This window comes from Haemaphysalis longicornis, unplaced genomic scaffold (assembly GCF_048455015.1).
Source record: "Haemaphysalis longicornis isolate Haplotype H1 unplaced genomic scaffold, Haemaphysalis longicornis Haplotype H1 scaffold_14, whole genome shotgun sequence".
NCBI classification, from domain to species: Eukaryota; Metazoa; Arthropoda; class Arachnida; order Ixodida; family Ixodidae; genus Haemaphysalis; species Haemaphysalis longicornis.
This window is the reverse complement of record NW_027526245.1, coordinates 20,533,272-20,550,704: the sequence shown is the minus strand read 5'-3', so window position 1 is coordinate 20,550,704 and position 17,433 is coordinate 20,533,272. Positions and strand designations below refer to the sequence as shown.

General features: G+C 49.3%; 1 protein-coding gene and 1 long non-coding RNA gene across 3 annotated transcripts in view; one reads left to right on the top strand and one right to left on the bottom strand.

Moving 5' to 3' along the window:
* Gry (trafficking protein particle complex subunit 11 gry) overlaps positions 1 to 11,271 on the top strand; it is an 84,104-nt gene extending 72,833 nt beyond the window's left edge. For both annotated transcript variants that reach the window (XM_077695297.1, XM_077695298.1), the window contains exons 26-30: positions 1,075 to 1,126; positions 2,633 to 2,738; positions 2,797 to 3,013; positions 4,080 to 4,256; positions 11,140 to 11,271. In XM_077695297.1, the coding sequence (XP_077551423.1) occupies positions 1,075 to 1,126; positions 2,633 to 2,738; positions 2,797 to 3,013; positions 4,080 to 4,256; positions 11,140 to 11,181 (594 nt within the window). In that variant the 3' untranslated portion in view covers positions 11,182 to 11,271. The remainder of the gene's footprint in view (positions 1 to 1,074; positions 1,127 to 2,632; positions 2,739 to 2,796; positions 3,014 to 4,079; positions 4,257 to 11,139) is intronic.
* Positions 11,272 to 11,411: 140 nt separating this feature from the next.
* Positions 11,412 to 16,785, bottom strand: LOC144165188 (uncharacterized). Its single transcript, XR_013321403.1, has 2 exons — positions 15,657 to 16,785; positions 11,412 to 14,355 (listed from the first exon to the last, which is right to left on the bottom strand). It is a non-coding gene; the product is annotated as an uncharacterized LOC144165188 (long non-coding RNA).
* Between the last annotated feature and the right edge of the window lie 648 nt (positions 16,786 to 17,433).

Here is a 17,433-nt window from a genome sequence, read left to right as displayed (position 1 = left end):
CTGCTAATAAAGAAGCATCGCAGATGCTGAGTCCTGCCAGTGTGATGAATAGCCAGGGCACGCAGAAGCTGTGCACTCATCAGACTTGAGAATGCGATTCGTCTTTTGCAAACAGTGGAAGAGAAAGCTTGCTGTAGAAGCTGTTGTAAAAAACAGTGGAAATACAGTCGGCAAACAGATTCAGAGCTAGTTCATAAATTCTGGGTGCAAAACATAAATTAGAATGAATCTTTCGCAACATGCCATGGCGTTTTTTTTAGCTTATTTTAGTCGTACGGTGCCCACACTGAACTACGGGTTGACCAGTTAGTGAAAACATGGTTCCCTGCTTTTGAGAGACCTCTCATACAAGAGGCAGAAACTGCTCCCCAGTGTGCGTCTCTTACAAAGGGTATCTGGAGATGAGGAGATCAAGGTCACCGTTTTTGTACACTAGTACGACTTTAGACCACATTTTAATGCTTGTCCGACTGCAAACGTATTTTATCTGTAATAAAGAGCAGGTCATATGAAATGGGCTACGAGCTTTACCGTTTAGATGGGCCTGGGTCTAATTTTACGTTATCCATCCATTAATGAATAATTTTGAAGACCATCAAGGTCTGGGAATCGAAAGCTGCTGAAGATCCGTTGCCTTTGTGCCCGGTGATCCCTGTGTCGTAATGCTAATGCTTGACCTTTTATCACAAGCCGTCTAAGATTGCTTGGAAAATTTCTGTATGCATGGTGATCTACGTTTTAGCTAAGTTTTAGTTCAATCGTTGAAGCTCAGTGTTTATTGGAAGGTCCTGCCTTTTCCTTGTGCGTGGCAATAAGCCTGCGGCGATCCAGGGGTCTCTTGAAGCTTAAAACCGCCTCAGGCATGGTGTGTATTGTCTGTAGGTGCTCGTTAATACTCGGGCAAGCATAGCAGACGAAAGTGCCGAGTTAGCTTTGGCAAGAAATGAGTGGCCAGCTGGATGGATAAATGCGGGCGTTATCGAAGGTGTGTCTTGATTGTCTGCCCGGATGTGGCTGGGCACTGAGGCTGCCTGTGTGCAGAGGCCAAGGGTGCAGTGCTGCGCCTGTGTGCAGGGCCCCCACGTGACCCTGGTGGACAAGGAGTTCCAGTCACTCATCGAAGCCGGTGAGACTTGCGCTGCTGCTGGCACACAGACTGGCTGGCTACGAGCCAGTGCGTTGGCAGGGCCTGCAGTGAAAAGGCCTGTCACAGCTGGGCTCGTAGCAGCAACAGTTGTTTATTGACACATAAAACGTGGAGACACTGCGCATTTTTCTTTTTTCGTGCCATGACTGCTGAGTTGGATGTGCCAGTGTAAGGTATGGGAGGACTTGTGGGTAGCGCATTGTTAAAAGGACACAGTCTTCAGCTTGTAAACATCACAGGTTGTCGCACTACAACCAGCAATAGGCTGTTTTGCTGCAGTTTCAATTTCAGTCCCATATTTTTCTTTTGGGTACTGTATTTTTGTGCATACAAGCCACACCAGATATTGGCAAAATGAAAGAGTAATTGGTGTGCAGGTGTTGATATACTATGCGAATTTTTCCCCAAAGGGCAGCTTCACCGCAGTGCGGGCCACTGTGTGATGTCATTACAATCTCCCTTGAGCAGCTATTCTAGCCGGCTCATTGTCAAAATAAGAAGTAAATTTAAGCTTTTGCTTTGCTTTCTACTCAAGTGTGGAACCTGTGCCATACCGTCTTTATCGTGAACACGCTTGTCATTCCGAGGTTGAAGGGGGTGAGATAACGGCACTTCTGAGAGTTTGGCAGTTACCTGCCAGTAATCAAGGATGCAGCAGTATGTGGTCTTTCTGTGGCTTTTTCTTTGTGTTTTTTTTCTTCACTGAAACTTGTCTTTCCTTTGTAGTGGAGTTAGCACACATGGTTACAAAAAGTGAGGTAATGATTGCCATGGTCACATTCAATGCTGTGGGAAGTATGTGGGGATATTTTTTGATGCAGCAAAGTGCTGCGAAATACCGTATTTACTTGCGTAATCTTCACACGATAATTATGCAGGAAAAAATTTGGAGAGGCAAAAACGAGCTCAAATAAAATTTGCACAGGAATTCTACATAGCCGAGACATTTCCCAGCAGGACTTAGCTTCGTAATAACAGCACAAGGTCAGCATAGGCACGAAGCAGAACACTTTCTTCGTTGCGGCCAGCCGCCGCCCAACTTCACCATCCCGCATTTAGTAGTGGGGGACCCAAGGGGGGACAGTCCTAGTCCAGGTCAGTGCTGCTAACATTGCTGGTCGTGGCCTCGTCCCCATGCCACACCAAGTGGTCCTCAGTCACACCCAGGGCCCGTGTTCTGGAAGCTCTTGATGACGACGTCTGCGGCAATCATTCTGATATCCAGCTGCACAGAGTCTCCACCAACGGCCCCCGTATCTTGCCGGCCTTCGGCCGTCCACTCTGCCTTTGAACGTTATCATGTGGGTTTCGCGACTTTCGCCGTTGCAATTTTGGGGGGTGCAAGGATTACGCGAGGAAACAGAAAATCCACGTTTTGGGAGCTCACTTCAGGGGCGCCAGCATTGGGTGAGTGCGAGGATTGCGCGAGCGCAGAGGCGGATGTGTTTGGGTGCCAGCGCTGCTCTGCCTGCCTGCTCCCCCCAGTGAAGCTGCGCAGCGGGGAGGTGGCCCGGGACCTGTTCTGCCTGGTGGCTGCCAACCCGGTGGACGCGGCCACCTGCCTCGGCCAGTACACCCTGCAGTGGAAGAGGTGGGTGGTGGTGGTGGCGGTGCAAAGCGGTGGCCGACCGTGCTGCTGCTGTGCGCAGGGAGGGCGCCCCGTGTGCGGCGTCGCACGTGGCGCCCCTGCCCCGGGTCGTGGTGCAGGCGTGCCCGCTGCTGCTGGAGCTGGTGGCGCCCGCGCACGGCTGGGTGCGCACGCCCCTCACCCTCAGCTACCTGCTGCACAACCGCACCCTGCTGGTGCAGGACGTGGAGCTGCTCATGGACTCCAGCGACGCCTTCATGTACTCCGGCAACAAGCTGGTGAGCAAGGGGCCTCAAGCACTGGGGAAGCAACCTCTGGCATGCGGGGGGCTTGTGTACTAGCACCACAGGGGAAGCCGTCACATGCCTCGTCCATCTTGGTCAGTTGCCCTGTGCGCTGAACTCTCACTGTTGTCACGACAGGCCTGGGGGCAAGTGGCCACTGCATGTACAGTCGCCAGCAAAAGTTTGCAGGATGTGCAGCGCGTGGCCGAGCGGCACAAAACTGCATTGCTGCTCCATCTGCAGCCAGCGAGCGCTGCAGCCAGCGAGCGCCGCGGCCGCCGCGCAAACAGCGGCCGTGGACTGCGTATTGTGTAGCACCAGTGATAGCAGAACGACGGCAATGGTCACGCGGCGCCACCGCGGCTGCCGCGAATATCGAAAGCATGTCACGGGCAAGCGAGTGATCAGAGATGCCCGGTAACAAATAAAGGACAGGCATGCGCAAAGCGCGCCTAATACGCCAGTTCCTTGAGCCTTGACCCGGCGCTTGCTGGCTGCAGATGGCGCAGCAATGCAGTTTTGCGCCGCTCCGCCACGCGCTGCACATCCCGCGAACTTTTGCTGGCGACTGTACATCTATCTACAAGCAGACGAATTATTTCCTGGGTCAACTGCATGAAACTTTGTAACAAAAGCAGTCACTGGTAGGGCCAGAACTTTGCAAATGGGGTGTGCGAATACTCAGAAATTTTTATTATTGAAGCGAGCCAGAGCACATTTGATGGAGCTTCAAACTGACTTGCACTGTTCAGTCTTCAATTTTTTTATTCCAGAAACAAACTTTTGGGCAGTTCTTACCGTGAATGGTGAACGCAAAAGATGATGCCTTGTGAAAACTGAAAAACTTCCAACTGAAGCCAGCGAGAACTAGTTGGGCCCCACTTTGAGCACCTGTGATGTGCGCCGCAGGCTTTCCCACAACGCATCCACAATGTGAGGCCGAAGGGGGCTTCTCTCTCTCCCGTTTTCTGACCAAATCGCGTCCAGTAGTGTTGATCTCCTCCCAAGTGCGTCAGGCTTATCCCTCTGTGGTCTCCCCCCCCCCCTCTGCCTGGCGCAGCTGCACTTCCGCCTGCTGCCGCGCGAGTGCCAGACGCTGACGTACAACCTGTACCCGCTGCTGTCCGGCTACGTGGCCCTCCCCCGGCTGCACCTGGTGCTGGGGCCCGGCACGGCCGCCGCCTCCGCCCTCGACCCCCTGCTCCAGGACATGCTGCCCTCGCACATCTTCATCATGGTGCGTGTCGGGCTGGGCCACTCAGTCGCTCAGCCAACACCAACACGAGTAACTCTCGATTAAAGGGGTACTGACACATAACTTTGAAGGCGAGATAACTTCGGAGACAGATTGGTGTGAGCACACTTGCATCATCTGCAAAACATCAGCACCAAATACATCCTAGTACATGTTGAAAATCAATTTTAAAGTGTGTGAAACGCAACTGAGCAGCCAGCGGAGGACCTCGCGCAATCAACATTCCCCGGATATTTTGTAAATAAACAACATCCAAACACGTCACGAGTTTGTGTTGGCCGCTCACGAACTGCCGGCGTTTCCACCGGCTCACCGCTCCAATCGGAGGTCGGAGCTTCTGCTCTAGAGCAACGAACGACCCCATCGTTACCAGCGTAGGCGCTGTGATTTTGTCGGCTCATCGGGCAGCTGGCCGCGATCTAGGTTCTACAGCAGTTCCAGGCGCCCTATTTTTATTGCCTTTTTTTTTTACACTGGATGCAAAAACGCGCCAGGGAGATGAAAAGCGCACTGAGCGAGCCACAGCCGCGAAGTGGCGCAGGCCGGCGCAGGTAGCTCGAGTGATAGCTTGTTACCACTGCACGAAATGGGACCCAAGTCCCCAGTATGGCAGCGCATGTGAGAAAGGAGTTAATGATGCGATGGTGGGTTGCATTAAACATTGTCGTCTGCACCGCTTACGAGAGCGGCAGTCGAATATCCGCCGCAGTGCTGAGCCGAACACACCTGTAGGCGGACCTGTAGGCAGACCGGTCGCTGCTCCCAGCGCGCGTCTTCCCACCCGCTGTCTCGAGCGTCGCGTGCTGTGCTCTAGCCGCGACAGCAATTTGCACTCGCAGCGCCTGCGTCACGTCCACGGTTGCTTTTTAATTAAGGGGGGACGCGGCTTTCAACTTCTGAAAAATGACCAAAACATCGTTTTTTTGAAACCCACATATTCGGCTTCTATGTTTCCTATTCTGTGCGTCTGCAAAGTTTTTACGCTAAAAAGCGTCACAAAGTGGCATAAAAAAATACGTTTGTCAGGCACGGTGACAAACTATCAGCGCAAAAGGGCGAAAAAACGGCGATTTTCGGAGCTCTCTATCTCCGCAACGGTGCCACCGGGCGCGGCCATTTTGATATGGTTAGATCGGCCGAGCGATCGTCTTTCCGGTTCCGCTCGTCTCTTGTATCTTCGTTCATTCACAAACGCACAAACGAAGCTAGAAATACATGCTGAAGCGCTATTGGTCCTCCGGTTGGGGCGCAGAACAACGACCCTCCTGATTGGAAGTCGCGGGCGCAACGCAAGATGGCGGCCGCCTGAGGTGCTTAGCGAGCGGATTGAGTTCATTTTCGCCGCTTCGCTCGGCCGAGTTTCTGTTCAATCTGTGGTATTCAACACGCACGTTATCGCGATGGGAATGCCAGAGATAACGAGCCAGATTACGGGAAGTTGTGTGGCTCGAAAGGCGGAGGTCATCGAACGCTTCGTGGTGCGCGTGACTCTACCGTCGCCAGACCTTGGAGGGTGACGCGGTGTGCGCGCTTGCGATAGCGGTTCGTGAAGTGAACTTTTAGTCAGATTTGCGATGTTTACACGCTTAGTTATTGCTGTGTTTTGACTGTGGTCTCGCTAGCCTTGAGAAAGAAACGGTCGACGCGTCAAACGCTGCAGCGCGCACGGCATAGCCGACACGCATTGGAGCATCACATGACTGGGCAACCGGTTACGATTGAGCGCCAGTAGTTGTAATTAATGCCTGCGACGTTAGATTTAATCTTAAAAGCGACCTGACCAGCCATATCAGGTATAATCAAAGTTCAATATGTCGCGGTAAGCGTGCGCTGCGATGCGCGCGAGCCATATCGCCTTTCTCGCGCCACGTTTCCCGTGCACTTGTAATTTTCATGCAGACAGGTTTGAGTTAGTAATATAGGAATAAAAATATGCTCTCTGCGTTAAAAATGTACGTTACTGTGGCAGCATTTAACAGTGATTTTTTTAGGGAAATTATTGATACCATTGCTTAGGGCATACTGGCTGTGCTGTGAGAAATACTGGATGCCTTGAATGTCAAAAGTAGTAAAAAAATATGCTCTTGCATTGAAGTTGGGAGTTATGCAGAATACTCTACCAAGCTTCAAAGTGGCTCATTTTCATCCTTGTGGTATGCAAACTTTTGGCAATGAACACCTGCACGTATGAGTACTAAGTTGCTGTGCCAGGCAAGATAAAACATAAAAAAAGCCAAAAATGTTCAAATTTAAGTAAAAAAAATGCTTAACTTGTTGCCATGGTGACAACACTGCAAAAGTAGGTTGTCCAGTGCGATACAGCCAACCAGCTAACCTACTTTGCATTGAAAGCCCATTGAAACCCATCTTCCCCTCTGTTTGGTTTGCAAAAGGGGTATGTACTTTTCACGGAGGAGCTGAAAATGATGTTTTCTGGAAAGAGAAAGGCTGTAAAAGGCACTCCAATTTCAAGGCAAGGCCTTCCAGAAGCCCCATGTTCAAAAGGACATGAAAGGCTGCAACCGTGGCAGCTTTTGATAAGTGAAACCTATGTTGCAACTTCGGAAGCCGTTTTCTCAAAACAGTTTTTTTTGCCACCTATGTCGCTTGTTCCGGGGATTTCTTCGTGGCCACTGGGTCTATTTTGATTCCGTTTCTTGCATTACATTCCTTGATGAACAGTTCAGGTCGTGACACTTTTGGTTTTCCAGATTTGTTTTTTGTGACTTTTTTATTCAAATAGTCGTTCACAGGCGACATGCCTGTTGCACATTAACCTCTAAAAAAATGAAAACTAAAAAATATTGTTTTGTAAAAAAAAAATTCTAAAACTGTCACGACCTCGCCCATTCATTTGGGAATGCAAAGCGCTTCGAACAAGTTTTCTATCGTGTTTTATAAGTCGCTCAAGCTCGGTACAAGCGGAACAGAAAGAAAATTTATTAAATAACAAAGTTATCAAAATATTATCTTGAAATTTTTACGGTGTTATCACAGAAGCATTTCCAGTTGCTGTGCCAATTTTCATCAAAATCCACTCAGAAATAAAAAAGTTGATTTTGAAAGCCACGTCCCCCCTTAAGCGGCTCACGATATCAGTACGTGGGGGCATTTGCAGAAGGCTGTGGCTAGCGTTCTGTCTAGACGGAACGATATACAAGTGCTAAAGTTCCGTACAGACGGAACGGAGCACTGCGGGTTATCCTTCCGTCCAGGTGGAATACAACTGAGAGCTTAGCGTTCCATGCAGATGGAGCCAGCGTAAAATTTGTACAGTTCCGTCCAGGCGAAAGTAAAACCGGCTGATTGGAGGCTATCTTGAGTATTCATATTTGGTGAAGGGGTTGCACCTCTGAAAATGGCACTATCGTACCAGGTTCGATTCCCCCCGGACATACTTTTTTTTTTTTTTTTGCGTGGTTGTGCCAGCGTTTTGTAACAGCTAACTTCGCACCCACTTTACAATTGATGCGGTGAGAGCGGTCGGTCTAAATTTTGTACTCAACAGAGACGAGGCCGACGTAGCCACCACTAGTTACGCCCGATCTCCTGTAATTATTACTTATTTTATTTATATACCTTAAGGCCCCAATAGGGCATTACACAAGGGGGGTGACATACAGCAGTAATAACAACAAAAACTTGCTTCAAATATGCAGGTACAGCAATATAATCAGTCGGACTTCCAAAAAATACAGAAAAGACCGCAACAAATATTCACAGAGCAAACACATTGGGAAAGCAGTACTTATCGTTTTATGCAAGCAAGAGATTACAATGACTAATCGTATTGGTTATCGGTTCCAAGAAAAGCAAGTAACGCAGTTTGGAAAGTTGATTGCAGAGAGTGTGCGACAACGCTAGCAGGTAGTGAATTCCACTCATTTATTGACAAAGCAAGAGGGGAAAATTGGTGTTTCTTTGTACGAGAAAATACTGGTTCTATTTTATGAACATGGTCGATACGCATAGAAGTGTACGAAGCCGGGTGAATGAATGTGCGACGAAATTGTGAATCAGTGTGGTATAACCTGTGGAAGAAGGATAAGCAGGAAAATTTTCTGCGCATGGCAAGTGGGGAGAGATTTAAACTTTGCTTAATGGATGACACACTTTCATAACGGGAATAGCATGACGAGATGAACCATGCAGCTTTGTTTTGAACCGATTCAAGCATCCCGGTAAGGACTGCTGTGTGCGGGTGCCATACTATTGAAGCATGTTCCAGGGTCGGCCGGATAACTGCGTTATATGCGTGAAGTTTGGTGTCTTTGTTCGCGAGTTTCAAACGACGTTTAAGAAGGCCGAGCTTTCTTAATGCTTTCCCAGTTATATATTCTACATGGCTAGTCCAAGATAAATCGAAATGAAAAAGAATGCCTAAATACTTTATGGATGGAACAGTCTGAATTACTATGTTGTTTATGGAATACACGTTAAGCGAAGGATCTGCAACAGATGAGAAACGGACATGCTTGGTTTTGCTAATATTAATTTCCATTTGCCATATACGGCACCATTCCGATAATTTTTTCAGGTCCGACTGCAAGATGGTTATGTCGTTAGGTTTTCTGTAGAGCTGTTGGAGTCAGACTCGGTGGAGAATCTGAGCACGCAAGAGTGGAAGCTGATTCAGCCCTTAGAGAAGGCTACTGCCGAGCTTTCTGCAGACCACTATCCAACTCTTTCACAAGTTATTCCACTCCTGCACTGCACACGTGTGATGCTTGAGGAGCACGTATCTGGAGCAGACGAAGCAGCACTTTTTGCCTCCAGTCTCTTGCGCAGTCTTTCGACACGATTCCCCGACATCAAGAGGCCAAAGTGCCAGCACTTGCCATGCTGATTGACCCACGCTTCAAGAGTATCTGCTACACCAAGGAAGCTGAAAAGAAGTGGGCAAGAGCATTGCTTGTGTCTACTGTGGAAAAGCTTTTGCCGTCACAGCAGAAACAGGACCAAGGATGTTCTGTCGTGCCATAATCAGCAATGGGTGCGACAAGCACTGTGTGGACTATTTTTTCTACATTGAGCTCCACCGCATGTCAAGAAACTGACAATGGTCATACCGCTAGGCAAGTCTGCGACTACCTGAGTGCATTGCTGCTGCCTCGAGCAGAGAACCCATTGGACTGGTGGAAAGGTCGTGGGAGCCAATCGTACCCAGCCCTGGCTAAAGTAGCAGTGTTCTCTGCTCTGAAGGAAAGTAGCTAAACTGCAGGCGGTGTAGTTAGCAACAGGCGGGAGCTGCTTCTCACAGAGCGTGTCGAGCAGCTTGTTTTCCTTCATGGGAACCTCTAACTGTGCCGTCAGCTGTTGACACGAGATGTGCAGCATTTGAAGTGCTCCTATTATTTTTATAACGTGAACATTTGATGTAACCTTCCCCCAGTGCTCATGAAATAAAAGTGCATGAACACAGTTCAGACTCACGAAACTTATTGTATGAGTATCAGTTACTTAAGCACGTGCATTTTTACGGTGAATGATTACCATTTTTCAAAGTCTGTGAGAGAAAGTAGTAATGATATTCGAAATTATTCGAGAAAAACCAATATTCACTTTGAATTCGATTCGAAGCAAAATTCCACTATTCGCCCAAGCCTAATTTTTACCTAACCTGCCAGAACGCTTCCACTCAGTGACTAGCCAGAGTCAGTGTGAATTATTATGCGAAGAGAAAAGTGTCAAGTTCCGTGCAGACGGAAAGGCAACTGTCACTAAAGTTCCATCCAGAGGAAAGACAACTCACATTGAGAGCAGTCTTTTTTTTTTTTTTTTTTAATTTTTACCCAACCGGCAAAACTGCTTCCGCTCACTGACTATAGAATCATTGTTTATTATTAATCATTATTAATAATCACAGATGATCGGACTAACTCTAGCTCAATTCAAACGTATCTCCAAGCTGCCACCCGCTTCACAATATTTCAGTAAGAACAGTCTTTTTTTATCTTTACCCAACCGGCCAAACCGCTTCCACTCACTGACTAGCCTGACTCACTCTTAATCCCTGGTAATAATTACAGGAGATCGGGCGTAACTAGCGATGGCTACGTCGGCCTTGGCTCTGTTGATTACAAAATTTAGACCGACCGCTCTCACCGCGTCAATTGTAAAGTGGGCGCAAAGTTTGCTGTTACAAAACGCTGGCACAACCATGCAAAAGAAAAAGCATGCCCAGAGGGAATTGAACCCAGTACGACAGTGCCATTATCCGAGGCGCAACCCCTACACCGAATATGAATACTCAAGATGGCGTCTAATCAGCAGGTTTTACTTTCGTCTGGACGGAACTGTACAAATTTCACGCCGGCTCCATCTGGATGGAACGCTAAGCTCTCAGTTGTATTCTGTCTGGACGAAAGGATAACCTGCAGCGCTCCGTTCCGTCTGGACGGAACTTTAGCACTTGTATATCATTCCGTCTGGACAGAACGCTAGCCACAGCCTTTGCAGAAACTGCCGGCAACGCAGATTCGACAGCTTCGACAGTCACGTGTTCAGCCTTGTTTACACAAAATCTCGCATTTCGTGGCACCCGCTGAAACCGAAACTCCGACTGGCCGCATTAAAGACATAATTAGTTGAACAACCGTCACGCGCTGGAGCAAATGGGGTTTCTACACATGATAAATAGGTCATTAGCCACTTATCGGAACAAAAATCCAAGATCGAAGTTTTTGTGTCAGTAGCCCATTAACTTCCCTCAAACGCATCCCTCCCTCTCTCCCGTCAGACCAAGTTTGGTGGTGATGGGGTCGTCACGTGCACTTGCTGTCATCGGCAAGGCACATCCCCCACATCCCTTCAGTGTTCCCCGTTCAGACGGTTCACTTGTTCTTGTTCTTTCCCCTCGTTGCAGCCACAGACCAAGGCACCCAGCGAAGTGCTCTGTGCAAGCTGATGGTGGCAACTGCAAGCTGGCACCCTGCATCCTCCCAGGGCCCTGTACAAAATGTTTGCTAGCATAATAAATTCATTTGTTCTTTGTAAATTCTGTTCCTTCCCATGACAGCCAGCCCGTCTCATCATTGAGAAGATATTGTGAGGCTCCCAGAGTGTTGGCCTGAGTTTTGGGTGGGAAGCTTGTAGGGACCCCCGCGTCTCGCCTGCTCGCGTTTTCGCGAGTTGGGGGCTACCGTTGTGGGCAGCCGGCGCGTCGCGTGAGTCGCGACCTGTTCGTGAGCTCGGGTGACGTGCCGAACCAAAGCTTCCTTGAAAATTCTAGATGGCGTTGGCCGAACCGGCTCGCTGTGCGTGGGGGAAGGAGGACCAGCTTGTAGCCTTCCTTTGCGCCCACCCTCTCCCTGGAGTGGACTGGGCAAGTGGGTCGGAAGTGCCTACTCCCAATGCACTGATGACGGAGAACCCGGTTGGCTCCACAGGACTCGGCGGAGAGGTGCGGTCATCAACTGCAGCGGTAGATATCGAAGTAGAGGCCCCGTGGCTTGAGCAAGCAAACGGAGTCACTGTCTCCCCGCTAGCGACAGTCGCGTTGTCTGGTATATGCTCTGACCTGCCAGGCAATAAAGCCTCGCTTTGGATTGCCGGAGTCTGTCTACCACATGTGAGTATGCGAACCCATGCACGAGTCTTGAGATTCTGCGAAGCTAGCCGGGGTCCTCTGCTATCCCGTACGTTAGCCCACAAGCTCTGTTTGGTGTCCTCTGTGCTTTCACCTCTGTAAATGAGCTGTACAGTGTTTTGCTACGCATGTGAGTGAGTGTGGTGTTGGTTGAGCAGTGCTTTGCACCTGATCTGTGCTTTTGTGGTGACCACTGTGCTTATGGCACTTGAGAGACGGGCGCAAAGCGCACCGGTATTGTGCGGTGCCGTTTACCAATGGCTCTGCCCACATCTTCTGTGGAGTTGGTGGCAGGTGGTGCATACCAAGAAATTGCGAATCAGAGGCGAGCCCTCGCAGCAGCTGGAAGCTAACTTCCCGAGTAAATCGATTGGTGGCTCGAGTAGCCATAGTCAGTTTCTCAAGTGCTTGGTGCAAGCAGCGAGTAGTGTTGCTGTCTTGGTTGCCCACCCGATTAACTGCTCGCAGTCACTGTGCAGCAGCCGATGGTCATAGTGTTGTGCCACAGTGTGCATCCTTTGCCAGGAAGCTGGTGTAGCACAGCTTGAAGTCAAGGCGTTGCTGTGATGGGGGAGACTCATGGCCAGGACCACCTTGCAGGTTGCAGTTTGCTACGTGGCCCAATCTGGTCGGCCGTGTTTTCGGGGGTGCGGATAGTTTCGGTGTTAGCCCCATTGTTTTGAATTCGCAGTCTGAGAATGCAAATGGAGGGAACGTGCAGAATGGGATTGCCTTGTAGCATGACCTGAATATCAAGGGCACAGGCATCACGATGGTGACACTTTTTCGAGTGACCGTCGCGGGTTACGTCGAGTTCCGCGAGATGGCGGTACTAGTCCGTGCTATGCACTTGAGGTGTTTTTGATGTTCCAGCTGTCTGTAAGCGAACGCAAAGTAATTAATATCTCTGTTGACACCCCCATTGAGAATCCGGTTGAAACGGGGCAGACGACGAACGCCCGTTTTTTTCTGTTTACAGGCCCCGTGTTTACCGGGCCCGTGTTTACAGGTACACAAGCCACCATACCTTGGCAAAGTTGGCGCGGCTCACTCAAACTCACTCACAAATTTATTTTCAAATCACCACTCACTCAAACTCGGACTCATTGCTGAACAACACATCTACGCTCACTCAAACTCGCAGTGAGCGCAAAACTCGGAACTCTCTCAGACTCAAAACCCAAAAGGTACTCGGAACTCAACTCAAACTCAAAATGTACTCAAACTCAGAATGTACTCGGAACTCAAAATGTACTGAGAACTCAAAATGTACTCACAACTCAAAATATGGACTCAAACTCAAAATGAACTTAGAACTCAAAACGGTCGAAAACTCAAAATGAATTCAGAACTCAAATATGGACTCTGAACTCCCTCGTCCTCAGAATTCACTCGGGCTCAGATGGACTCTGAATTTATTAGCATTCAGTTTTAAAATTCACGCGTGGTAAAAATTTAACGGGTGAAAATTCATGAGCTCAAACTCTTGCATTTGGTGCGACATGATACCATAACTCCTGTGAGGTTAGAAACAATTTTTGCTGCTGATTGAATACAGCTATACCTGCTGGCCATGATTAGCGCTGCTTGCTAGCAATTTTTTAGTATATATTAGATACAAAACACTTGATGTAGGCTCTGTGTTCGTGTTCATGACAGAGGTGGTCCAGACTCAATGGTGTGCTGGGGCCCTGTGGATTGGATTGGAAAAACATTTATTGTGCCTGCGGTTGAAGTCCAAGTTAGGACTTCAGACTTGGCCAGTGTCGTCCTCACTGTCGCCACCAGGGTTAGAGGCCCCCCGCCTGTTACCGGGCTGTGAAGTCTCCTGCCTGGCCAACGCCACGATGACCCGCTGGACGGCCCCGAGTTGCAGGTCTTCGTTGCCAGATCGCTTAGCCTCTTCAAAGGCGGGCGGAAGTCTTCCTGATGTAGAATCTTCTGGGAAGTTGAGACAGTCCCAGACGATGTGCTCAAGAGTCGCGGGGGCGTTGCGACACACCCTGCACGTACCGTCGGGGTGTGCCTCCAGGAAAATCTTGTGCATGAAAGCCGGGCTCATGACCGTTCGTGTTTGGAGCTGCCTATATATGACTGCCTGCTCCCTGCTCAGCCCTTTACAGGGCGGCGGGAGCGCGCGTCTGGCGAGCCGATAGGCCTTGGTTATCTCGTTGAAGCTGGTCATTCGGTCTCTTGTACTGAACCACAAGTGATCACCACTTGACCCGGCGCGGTCTGTTAGTTCGCGCGCGGGGGCGTGTGCGGTTTCGTTATGGTTGGCGTGGTGCCCAACACTTCCCCTGCGTGTGCCGGAAACCACTTTATTCTTGCCCTTTCCCGGTGTCTTGGTATCTCGTTTAAAATCTTCGTCGCAGCAGCAGAGACCCTGCCTCGGGCAAAGTTCCTGATTGCCTGCCACGAATCGCTGAGGACAGTGCGGCAGCCCGGGTCTTTGATGGCCAGTGCGATGGCCACCTCTTCAGGCGTGGGGCCCTGTGGAGAAACGAACAACATTGGGCGAGGGGACATGCGCTCAGTGCTCAGTTCATCGATCTACATCGAAGCTGTTTAGGGTTACGGTCCCGTGCATTCTTGCTCTGCATCCTGAAAAAACGCCTTGTGTCAAAGTGAACTGTCCCTGCAAATCTCTGAAGAGCGAGGCGTTCATGGATGTGCCTTTGTTGCTTTTTTTATGCGTAGCCATCTTTGCTGAGTACCCCCCCCCCCCCTTCGGCCAGGACCGTGTAACGCCCTGCATTTCCACAAAAATGCAGATATCGCGGAAGTTCAACCTGTAATTGTTATAAAAGCATAAATGTAGCAATTGATCGAACGAAATTTAAAAAACTAAAAAATACGAAATATAGAAAATATTACGGAAATGGCGAACCGTGCAACGTGGGAGTCGCGGATAGTAGTCGCAGAACACAGGAGTCGCGGATAGTAGTCACAGGTTGGGTTAAAATTCGAAGTGATGTGCTGCTAGGCATCAATCATGACCAGGGAAATCACGTGGGACAAACAAAAAATGCTCCATGGTCATAATAATGACTTAGTTATGGTGAGTCATAATAAGGGTTGAAATTGGGGTCTCAAATTAAAGGTTTTGATTAGGGAAATGACGTTGGACGAATAAGAAATACATCCTGGTCGTAATCATGACGTATAGTCACGGTGAGTCATGTTCAAAATTTATTGGGGTGCCACTAGGGTGTGTTTAGTATCGAATTGAAGACCTCGGTGAGGGGATTCGCGTGGGCAAAAAAAAATGATTCCTGGTTATAATAAATCGTGACACAGTCATGACGAGTCATAGACATGGTTAACATTTAAAGTGATGTGCCGCGAGGGCGTGTGGGGTGTCAAATTGAAGGCCTCAGTGAGGGAAATCACGTGAGACGAATAAAAATTCGTCACCATGACTGGTCATAATCATGACATAGTCATGGTGAGTCATCGATTTGGTTAAAAATCAAAGTGATGCCGCCGCGAGGTATGGCGTATCAAATTTGAAGTCTTGACAAATAAGAGATGCTTCCTCGTTATCCCCATGCCATAAATTAGGTTAAAATTCAAAGAAATGCAGGCAGGGTGTGTGGGGTATCAAATTCAAGGTTTCGATGAATAAAATCGCACTGATCAGCACTAGTTGGGAGTAGGTAAACTGCGCAAATTCAGTTTGAGGGAGAAAATCTAAACCAGGCAATGACCACATTGTAAGATCATTATGTGCAGTCACTTCATAAGTAAAAATTCAGAGTTGTGTAGTAAGCTCATCGGGGCTGTGCACTTACCGTATTTACTCGCATAATCCTCACACTTTTTTTTCGGAAAAGCCAATGCAAAGTTAGGGGTGCGAGAATTATGCGAAGAAAAAAAAAAATCCGGTGCACAGTGTTGCCAATTTGCCTTATGCCAATCCCGCTAAATGTAGCGGTCGTTTTTTGTATATGTAAGCTCAGTGTTTCCAACAGCAGCTATTTCTTTTTAATTTATTATTTACAACGTAAACAGTCTCCCATCGATCAGCGATCATGAAATTGCCGCCTTTGCTTTCTGGCGCGCGCCCTATCTCGTCGTCGTATGTGCGTGCCCTACTCCAGTAACGCACGCTGAAGTCGGTGACGCCGAAGTGCCTGCCTGCGGCACGGTTGCCGTGTTCGATCGCGTTCTCTTTCGCTTTCAATTTGAAAGCGGCAGTGTAGCTGGCGTTCCTCCCCATGGCGAAGCGGCACCAAGCACAAAACAAAGAGATCAAAAAGTTCTCAAAATGGCAGCGAGCTATCCACCACAGACGCGAGTGACTCACTGACTTTTGCCGCTCAACGACGGGACCACGACGGCGACACGACAGCGGGCTGCGCGAACACCGCCTAGTTGCGCGCACGCGAAACGGGCTCAAGGACAGTGTGAGTACCGTAATTACCCGATTCTAACGCGCACCCGACTTTCCTGGCAAAACAAAACGAAAAAACTTGCACCTCCTATTGTAACGCGCACAGAACTTTGTGAGCAAGAAAAACGAATGCGAGAGGAACGGGCAATTTATTTCCTGAAGTAATCTCACGCATCTCACTCCTCGGTGCCGTCAAGCGCGTTCGCGATGCCACACTTCTGAACGAACGTTTAACCATGGTCGATGGGATCGTGGCCCACGCCTCGCATGTCAATCCCGCGAGCTTCTCCATAGGCGCACGCTTCAGCCGACCGCTCGTTTTGAACGCGTGAGAGCCGCTGCTGCCATTGCTGTTATCAAGTGCGCAAGTGGAACGATTTGACGATTTGTGTGAACGCCGATAGAAAAGCCTAGGCGCCTATGCTTCCTGCGTCCGAAAAATTGTTGCTAAAAGCTTTAGCGCCATCTTGAGATGGCGATGATGATCGGTGGGACGAAATTTCCGCTGTTTCGGTAGTTTCGGTTTCGTATCCGATTCTAACGCACATGCGATTTTTCGACCTATTTTTCCGGAAAAAAAAAAAGGCAAATCCATTTAGTGCAGCGCAATGACCCCCACCCCCTCGCCACCCCTTCCGCGAGCGCCATCCCGATCAAAGAAAGCCCAGTTTGTATTTCGCGCGTTCGGTTTTCTGACTGCCTCGATGGTAGTTCGCGTCGCAGCTGACAGATAGCGCCACCAGGCCACGGCACGCGCGCCGCTCGTGGGACCTTGTTCTCGGCGGTTGCACTTTCTTGCACTTTCAAACATCCCCCTCGCGAGGGGTACGATCAAATGCAGAGCATCTCCGGGGGCGCACGACGTTAAGTAGTTTGCGTTACGTTAATGTTGTTGCACTTGTGGCAACTGCTGACGAGAGAGCGCTCGTCAGCAGTAATTTGAATGAGTCAAGGATATAAGGCGCGTTCGTAGGCTCCCATTCTGTCGGCTTTGTGGCGCAGTGGGTAGAGCACCATGTACATTGCGTACCGCCCGCAGGGTCGAGGGATCGAAACCAGGCGCCGGATAGTATTTTTTTTATATAGTGTAGGGGGAGGGGTGCGGACTACGACTACGGACGTCAACGCGGGTGACATCGTGAGTTACTGAAATGCTCTGCATTTAAAAAGTGCGC